The following is a 10,091-nucleotide window of genomic DNA, read 5'->3' on the forward strand; positions in this document are numbered from 1 at the left end:
CAATGAATTTTGGTTTTTCTTTTTTTTTCCCCTGGAAGAGGTTTTTATTTAATAGAATTTTTGGACAAAAAAAAATCGCGATATATCGCCTTGTTTATAGTATCGCAATATATCAGGATATATCGTATCGTGACCCCTCTGTCATGATATGTATCGTATCACCAAATTCTTGCCAATACACAGCCCTAGTGTTCAGTCACTTCGGTGCGAATCGAGATCCAGGATACAAATACAGAATTGGACTTGAAAGTTAAATGCAATGATTAAATCCAAACAATTACCCACAGCTGGACCAAAATACAGACTGATTTTTGTTCTCAGTTTGATGTGTCACAGTGTTATTTCATTGATTTATTGCTAAGTGGTTGAAGATTTAACAGTCATGGTGTGGCAGGAACATTTTTGTTGTTTTTGTTCGATACTGGGGATGTTTTTTCAAGTTTGTCCTCAAAATTTTGATCCTAATAAGTTTAATAGTCACAGTATTATTGAATTTATTTATTGCTAAGTATACTTTTTGAAAGTGCAAGAAGTAGAAACTATAGATGAAAATGTAAGGAGTAGAGGTACAAAGTCAACTGAAAACAAATTATTCAAGTAAAGTATAGATAACCAAAATTCCCACTTAAAATAAAATATTTGTACTTAAATACTTTACACCTCTKTCAAAAACRTAYCCAGAGTGTTTCTTTGACTCATTCATGATTTTTCTCTATATCTAGATTTTCCAAAGTGTTTTCTCAAATAGTTTTTTCATTCACACAAAGCTTTCTGATTTATATTTGCTGGTATGTTTACTGTCAAACACAGAAGCTTTGACATACAGTATAACACATCTGGAGATGAAACTCAGATCCTCCAACTAGAAGATTATTATTCAACTACTGAGAGAGTTATCCTCCCAAGTTTCGATGAATACCGTTTTATTTCTTACAGAAAGGATGCTAAAGTGTTTGCTATGCTAAAGGAAATGCTAAGGATAGCATCAAAGTTTATTTTCTTAAAACGTTGCCATAAACTATTAGAATCAACAATATCTTTTTGTTTTCAGAATATCTTGTGACCCAATGAACCAATTTTAATACAACATTCAGGAAGTAATCCTTTGCTTGACTTCTGCTGCTGATTAACTTTCAGACTCAACCCAAACGTTGGCTGCCTCAGCCAGCTGACCTCAGTAAACACAAAGATGGCCGTAGCTCAGCCACTTCAACACATATTAAGATTAGATTTAAGGTAGTGGKAGCTGCGCACCGTCCCCAAAACAYACTGTGAGTACAAGACATTGCGCCGCATTTCTTTTGATTACACACACGTATTTCACGACGTGCACACACCAACACCTCTGCGTTTCTCACGCTAAAACACACACTCACCCTTTAAAGAGACAGCCAATAGGGACTTCTCCTCACTGAGGAGTTAGCAGTGGTCAGCCACTGGAAATCTCACACCAAGCTCAGATCAAAACCCGAGAGTCCTGCTTAAAACCTTCACATTAATTGTTGGAGTGAATTCACTTGGTCTCATTAACTACTCAGAAAGTAATTATTGACTATACGTTTACAGCTAAATAACCTCTGCAATCAACACAGTTCAAGATGACTGCCACAGCTAACAACACAAAAATTATAACTCAGGGAAGTTTACAAACCCTGAATCACAACTTGGTCTATACCGCTGTCATTTCTTAACCTAAGATGATCTTTGGGTAAAACTGGACAAAGGTCATCTTAGGTCTTTGATATGTTTTCCTTCATAGATRCTTAGACTGTTAATCTGAACAGCTCTTGTCATGGCTGCCAGTCTGTTTTATAATAAAGATCAAAAGCTACTTAGGCTACATCATAAATTCCCAAAACCGAAAGAAACAACAAAAGATCCAGATGGAGAGTATGAGTAACAAAGAACTAAATCAAATCTACTAAACTATAATAATTTAGATTAGCTCCAGACTGGCAGCTCTGTTTTAATCTATAAAGGTGTATATTTTCCCACAGCTTCATGTCTGCCCTGTTCTTCTCAGCCTGCAAATACTTGGACCTACTGCCCCCTGCTGGTTAATCTGTTTAATCTGTTCTCACCCTGACTCAGAGAGCAAAAAAGCTGGACACGATTTCAGAAAAATACTTTTCGAAATCAACTGAATGACTAAAAATAAAGTTTGAAAAAGATTTTTAAAAAGTTTGTGTTCAACTCTAAAAAACGGCAGATGTAAAGAAAAACTGTTGGCGTGTTCCTGTTTCGTACGCATGTAACCTTCCCTTTCACTTCTCTTTTCACAGGTCAGACATCTCCTGTGAAATCACTGAAACCTGTAAGTCCAACTTTTGTTTTTTCCTCCTTCGCTGCCTGAGTGTCTGAAACCATGCAACCTGTGTCGCTGGTGCTCAGTGATGCTGCAGTTCGCTGCATTATTCAAGAAGCTCACGTTAGGGCAGCTTGTTATTCCTGGAGCTGCGCGTGGGTAAATACACTGGCTATTTGCAAACAGCAACGTAACATCCCTCTGTGTTTGGGTGTGTAAGATGATACACTATCTTTAAACAGCTTCTCCCTGAACTGCTCCTTTGTGCTTTGCTTTGAAAACACAGAGGAGCTGGGGTCCAAACAGGCTTACTCATACTGTTTGGTTACTGAAACATGACGTTATTCTGCTGTGAATGGGCTATTTTTAAGACCTTCGATCGTGCAGTTATTCAATCAAATTTTTTTTTCTGCATCCATGCCACTGTAGAGACCAATCACTGAGACAGAATGTGTATTAATAGTGCAACTGAAGCAACCTCATTAGTACTCGCCTGTTTTGCGTCAAAAGCTTTGATTCGCTTCTGCTCCTGCAGCTTTCAAACAACCCATAAAGACAAAAGACAGGCATAAAGACAGGCAGCTCAGGCAGGAACAGTGTTTCTATGACTTTTGTTAGCAGTGCATTGGTTGTGTAGATGGAATATGGGTCACATATATTCAGTGGATTGGGTACTCAAGTAAAGATATGTATTGTGAGGTTTCTTTAAACTACTTCCAAGTAAGGTTAGGAATAATCATATGGTGTGCAGTTAATCGGAAAAACAATTTCCACGGTTGTTTTTGGCATTTGGCAATAAATACAATTAATGTTGCTGAGCAGAATGACCAGGATTATCAACACAATTTAGAAACTGATGTTTGTACTTTTGACACAAACTGGAACAGATTATTAAGAGAATCTGTATCTTTCCCTCTAGGATGTTCCGGGGTCAAGGGACTCCAGGGGATTAATCATCATGTTAATCGTCATCGGCTTAATACCACAAATAATCTTGATTACTTGAAACAATCGTGACCAATGTTGCCCAACCCTGACTCACAGGAATTGGACTTTTTTTATTTTATATTTGTGTGAAAGCACTGTTAAAGGTCCCGTCACACTGTGACGTTTTAGACAACTTATTGCAACCTGTGAAAAGTTTGGAGACTTTTTTTTAGTTCATTTAATTAAAAACAAAACATTTAATCAAAAAAACAAAACAATTTTCAACACAACACAAAATCAGAAAGATGAAAAAAATCTTAACGTCTGCCCCATTTAACAAAAAAGAATATATACATATATATATATATATGTATGCATGTGTATATATAAATATGTATATATAAATATGTGATTAATTTTTTTGCCAATATTGCCCAACCCTACCTGGGACCTGTCCAGGGTAGTGTGAGGTCACAGTGTGAGGGGCTGTAGCCCGCCCCTCACACTGTGACTGCTGGATATGGGCACCGGTGACCCCCCGTGACCCTGAAAGGAAGAAGTGGGTTGCGTGTTGTTTTGGTTTTTCATGAAATGTATTTGTTTGTGGTGGCATACTATGATATTTTATTCTACTAACTGCATCTGCAACATCTTTCAGTTGAAAATGATCTCTGATTTGGGTCGTGGCTCGTCTTTAAGGGATAAAGTTTGGTCCATAAGCCAAAGAACCACAGGTTTTAGGCTATTACAAAAGGAAGTCTCAAATTATTTTTGAGCTTTTTAGAAAAAAGTTGACGAGCCTTAAGAAGTAGCTGTATTAGCATCTGTTTCCTGCCACTTGCACATATTGACAGGAAATACTTCTTTTTTTAGATATTTCATATCTTCTGAATGTTTGTCTTGTTTTCATTCACCTGAGGTCACATATTCATCAGCTGTTTATGCTCTGCTCTGGTTCCTGTGGTGTAGTGCACAGCTCCCGTGTCCAGCGCCGGGTCCCAGCCCAGTCTTCATCAGGCTGCTCCTCCTGTTTCCCAGCAGCTGTCCCCCCTATCCAACCAGTCCACCGCCCAGCAGCAGCAGGACATGCAGGACATGACAAACAGCACAGAGACCCTCAGCCAGCAGGAGGCACTCCCCGACACCCCGTCCTCGTCTTCACCCAAACCGGACCCGTCTGAGATCTACCTCAAGTCGAAAGCAATGCTGGACAGCAGGCGTGAGTGAAAAGTACTGCTTTATCAGCTGCTGTGTATCAACTGAAAGCTCATTCATAAATAAATGACAACACATAAACACATAAGTTACAATGAGACGATGAGATTTTTCTGTATAAATRAAGGATAAATTTTTAAAAATCCATTTTCTTTGTGAATTTTTTTACAGTTATGTTTTTTATTTCTTCCCCCTGATTCTGAAAATCAAAAAAAAAAAGTTTATTATCTAAGAAATGAAGTTACTTTTAGCTTTTGGTACTTTGAGATGACTGTACTTCCCTTTCGTCCTTGCAGCGCTGAACACCAAGGACCTGGATGTGTTCATCAAAAGAAACCAGGAGTCAGGATTTGGCTTCAGAGTCCTGGGAGGAGAGGGACCTGATCAGCCGGTGAGGAGCAGGGTTCAGCTGGTTGAAACGAGCGATGCTGTAATCCCAAACCCTCAAATTAACCACAGCAGCAGTCAGACACCGAACATGAGCYGCTTTCAGCTGATATTTCAAATCAAATGCTTTAATGATAAAACCAAGACCAGTGTGTCCTTTTTGTTTCATTTTTTTTTTTAACTTCTGCATATTTTGTTACTTTAGCCATTCATATTTATATTATTCGTTTCATTCAGGGGATTATGACTTGATTTTTGCAATTGTATTTCTTTTAAGATTATGTACCTTTTACTTTCCACATAAATCGATTATGATCTCTTTTATTCCTGCAGAAGTGTTGTTCTTTTTGAAATCTGCTGTAGCGTACTAGTTTTTTTTAGTCTTCATATTCTGTCAAGACAGGATTCGAGAATTCAGCTGAACTCTGAGCCCGCTTACACAGTTTATTTAGGAATGTGCATCTGGTGGGAGAAGGGAATGTCACTGGATTCTCTGAGGAGAGGAAAAACAATAATAATAATAATAATAATAATATCTAAAAAAAAGGAGCCACTAACCTCCCAAAACTCTTTCGGGGAGCGGAGCTGCCAGAGCGGTGACGTCACAGAGTTTGGGATCGATCCGCTGGAGTTCCCACAGATTGCCAAAGATAAATCCAAAATCCAGGGGGTTAGGTCGGGGACAGGCAGGGGTCGAGAACCAGAAATCAGAGAGCCGAAACTTATTCAAAGGGTGGGCAAAACTCAGAGATTGGGGCACAAAAATTAGGTCGGCCTTCAGGAGGCAAAAGGCTTGGCAACAATCAGACAGGGACGGGGTAAAGCAGGGAAACCAAAACACACAGTGGGGTCAAAAACGTGAAGTTAATTATGGAAACCACTGGTGAATAAGAGGCAGGCCAGTCATCCCTACACACTAAACCTGACATCTGCTTATAGTTTTTAGCTCTTTTTAATTACCCTGTTAGAAAGTGTTCAACATTAGATGCCCAAGTAATTGAAATAATAATTAAGCCTGCATGTACTTAGCAAACCAAATTATTTATAGAACTCCCTGCTAACAGTCCTGGTGGAGGTTCCTCTTACATCAGCACTAGGGTTGCCACTTTGTCTAATGACTTTCATTCCAGAAAAGGGACAAATCGAGCAAATTTTTCCGAAGTTCTTGGAGACTTTGGCGACAGCACTTTACTCAACGAGCAGTGAGGGGTGCGGTGAGCCCCTGCCCCCTTTCCAAAGCACTGAGGAGCGGTCCGACTCGAGCCTTGTGTAGCAGCTCCAGCATTCCTTTTGCATTTTTTTCAGCTCAGTTTTTGTTTCAGGATTGCACCTAGGATTTGGGCTGCATTAGTTGTCTAGTTTGAGTGTTTGGGATTTCAGCTGACTCTCCTCAGTCTGTGTTTGCCATGACTTGGATCAGTCTAACCTCCTCCTCCTACACCCACAGGTGTACATTGGCGCAATTGTCCCACTGGGTGCAGCAGAGAAGGACGGACGTTTGCGCGCTGGAGACGAGCTTCTTTGTATAGATGGTGTTCCTGTCAAGGGCAAATCCCACAAGCAGGTGCTGGAGCTGATGACCAACGCAGCACGGAACGGTCAGGTCATGCTCACAGTCCGCAGGAAGTTGGTTCAGTCAGGTAGGCCTGCTTTGATATAATCAACTCTGCATTCCTCCGAGGAGCACTTAAAGGSATCCCCGATTAGTTGTAACATTAGACTTTATGTGATAAACATATACTTTAACTGTAAAATAAAGACTGTAAAAATACTGTAGGATGTTCAGTTTTTATAATTTTTAAACTAAAAGTTTAAAAATATATCACTCGGACGGGGCCATTTTATTTACACGCAAAGCATTCTGGGTAAATGATGGCATCAACTAGGTCATCAGCACAAGGCTGCAAGCGAGCTATATCCACCCTGAAGGTTAATCTTGGACAATATCTGACGATCGACTCTTTTAAATGAAACCAGAGAGCGTTGACAGAGAGGAGAAGGTAGAAATGACTCAGCCTGGAACTGAAAATATGGATGGAGGACAACAGAGCTGCTTCATGGAAGAAGAACCTCAGCTTAGCCTGTTAGCTTTAGCGTTAGCCCCGACGCTATCACCATATATATGTATTAGCTCAGCGCTACACATTCTCCTCTCGTCACTGAGGTCCTTCATCCACATGACAGAGAGAGGAACACAAAAATGACTCAGCCTGCAACTGAAAATATGGATGGAGGACCTCAGTTTAGCTTGTTTGTCGCGCTAGCGCCGAGCTAATACATATAAGGCAATATAGCGTGAGGGCTAGCGCGAAGGCTAACAGGCTAAGCTGAGGTTCTTCTTCCATGAAGCAGCTCTGTTGTCCTCCATCCATATTTTCAGTTCCAGGCTGAGTCATTTCTACCTTCTCCTCTCTGTCAACGCTCTCTGGTTTCATTTAAAAGAGTCGATCATCAGATATTGTCCAAGATTAACCTTCAGGGTGGATATAGCTCACTAGCAGCCTCACACCGATGACCTAGTTGATGTCATCATTTACCCAGAATGCTTTGCGTGTAAATAAAATGGCTCCGTCCATGTTAAAATATATTTTAAAAAATTTACAAATCTAAACAGCCTACAGTATTTTTACAGACTTTATTTTAGTTTAAATATATGTTTATCAAATAAAGTCTAATTTTACAACTAATCGTGAATCCTTTTAAAGCTTTGCTTCTTCATTTCTATCTTTGCTGAGAGGTAGAGGGAAATGGCTTTAATGTGGGATTTACTCTGTAATCTTTTAAATTTGAGTCTGGGTGGCTTCTTGGTTGAACAAATCTGAATAAACAAGGTTTGATCAAAAATTGACTCTTACTAAATGAATATTTTTCTAAAAAGTCAATTTGAAAAGGTTTGTTTTTTTCAGTAAAGACAAATAAAACCCACTGCTTGTTAAGCGTGCATGGAGTTGTGCGAATGGCAGCGAAAAGCGTTGCAGCTGGTTTAGTTGAGGACAAAAAAGAAGCACGCTGAGCTTTTCTTTCCAGCAGCTCATACTGTACCTCCTGCTGCACCATGGCTGCTTCAGCCTCACACGTAGTTATTCTGCTCTTTGTAGGAGCACACTTGAAATAACTCTGCAGAAATGAAGCATCAGTCTTGAAGAGTTGATGCTTTTTATAGCGAGGGAGTAGATGATGCTTCCTGGAGAAGTCTTGTAAAAAAAGAAATTCTGCAAAACAAGCATTCAATAACAATTTGAGGTAATAGTTTCGAATAACTCTTTTGTGTCCGCCTGTCAGCCAAATGCAATATTTTATTAACTAAAATGACAGTTTATTAGGTGTTTTATACACAGAACAGTTGGTTAAATGAAATCAAGCATAAATGTAATGTTTTGTTGGTGTGTTCATAGCTCTGTTAGCAAAATATGTCATGAATCACAGGATGAACTTGAATGAAACTCTCTAAAGTTATATAAACATCTACGACTGACAATGTTTTGGAGTGAATCAAATTTAAAATGGTCACTGCAGCCAACTGATTGTTGGAGTCAATCCAATTCATGATGCCCCACAGCTAATCAATATTAGCTATTAACACAAAAATGGCTATAACATCATCAATTTTACTGATATGAAGGTAACATTTTGTGTGATAGTAGCTGGGAGTCTTCTACAAAACATTAGTTAGGGGCTCTGAACCTTTTTGACCTCGGGGCCCAATTTGTTGAACACAAAGTGGCACAAGGCTCAGTCAGACATTACCATTGTATGGATCAAAATNTGGTAGAACCAGAAGCTGCACTTCATATTAGTGACAAACTTTCGATTTTTTTTTGACGAGTTAACTTCGTTTTTGCTTCTACTTTTTCTGTTTTAAAATAGGTTTTCACTCTCAGCTGGTATCCAAGGTTCTTCTTCTATGTATTAAAAAAGTTGTTAAACGTCTGAGTGGCACACTACTGCTCCTAGTGGTGAGAAAATGTATTGCACCTTATTCTAAATCCATGCGGTCCTGCAGCCCAAAGTTAAAAACTGTTGTTCTTTTGAGGCCTTCAAGGTGGTGCTGGCGGCCCACAATATGGCTGCAGACCATGGGTTAAGAATCTCTGCTCTAAGTGATAGGAATTTGGAGATCTTTCTTTAGGACTTTGCATGCAAAATGGATTTTTTTTTCAAGAAATACTGGGCTTACATAATTGCTTATGTTTTAAGGTTGGTGTCAGCCAAATCAGCAACACAATCATAAACTCTTCCCCACATGTTTATCTCGAGTGTTTCAATGTGATAAAAACCAAAGTCATCCATTCAGCCTGACTGATGTCTGTCATGATGCGTGTCTGTGTCAGATGATGATGAGGAGGAGGAGGACAGCAGCCAGCAGCCGCAGCAGGTATCCTCAGCTCTGGTCAGCAGCTCTTCCAAGATCCCTCCTGTCGAGGTCCCGAATGACGCACCACTCGCTCAGACCTTTCGACCGGAGAGCTTCAATGTCACCCTGCAGCGCAAAGACAACGAAGGCTTTGGTTTTGTCATCCTCACATCNTGTTATTTTTGCAAAAGGAGGATCTACTAAATATTGATTAGATTTTTCTGATGGGGTGCCAAAAGTTTTTGTACCTGTCCAATTTTTTATGCTTATTGCACATTTGCTGTTAATTCAATAAACCTCTAACCTGGTAAAAACCAGCCCTTTGTTTTACGCATCGCTTCATACAGAGGGTCTGGACTCTCAGCTATTGAGAAGCGATGTCTTTCTGGAGGTGTGGCCTCTGTTGAAGTTTAAAACGATTGGATCTGATTCTACCCAATTGTTAACAAAGAGAGAAGTTCTGAGCCAAATGAGATGTCTGTAAATGAGTGCTGCAGGCTTTGTGCCTGTCAACATGGACTTCAGTCTTCATTCACTTCCTCCTCTGTCATTGCTACTGTAAACTACAGGCAGACTAAAACAGCAGAAAATCCACATCATCATTCACAACTCCTCCTCCTGTTCACTGATTGGCCCGGTTGAAATTCTGCCGGAGAAAACCAAGTCAGTGGGAGAAATTCCAGACAGATCAGAGAAGGGAGACATAGATTAAATATAGTTTCATGACGTAGATATTAGTGCTGTATAGGGATGGGTACCGAATTCGATAGTTTTTTAAGTACAGACCGAATTCTGTCCGTACTACTGAGTATCTATTCACGTAGCATCAAACAACACCATGTTTCGGTACGTAAACGCATCATTGTTACCATATTGTCATAAGAGTGGTGAGTTTTCCATGCT

The 10,091-nt window shown here is 39.8% G+C and overlaps 1 protein-coding gene across 1 annotated transcript in view; it reads left to right on the forward strand.

Moving 5' to 3' along the window:
- LOC106530164 (membrane-associated guanylate kinase, WW and PDZ domain-containing protein 3) overlaps window positions 1-10,091 on the forward strand; it is a gene marked incomplete in the record, with an annotated part of 125,785 nt that overhangs the window by 99,401 nt on the left and 16,293 nt on the right. The window contains 4 exon segments of the mRNA XM_014025745.1: window positions 2,283-2,314; window positions 4,202-4,451; window positions 4,744-4,838; window positions 6,282-6,474. Of these exon segments, the coding sequence (XP_013881199.1) occupies window positions 2,283-2,314; window positions 4,202-4,451; window positions 4,744-4,838; window positions 6,282-6,474 (570 nt within the window).

The sequence above is a fragment of the Austrofundulus limnaeus genome, unplaced genomic scaffold (assembly GCF_001266775.1).
Source record: "Austrofundulus limnaeus strain Quisiro unplaced genomic scaffold, Austrofundulus_limnaeus-1.0 Scaffold496, whole genome shotgun sequence".
NCBI classification, from domain to species: domain Eukaryota; kingdom Metazoa; phylum Chordata; class Actinopteri; order Cyprinodontiformes; family Rivulidae; genus Austrofundulus; species Austrofundulus limnaeus.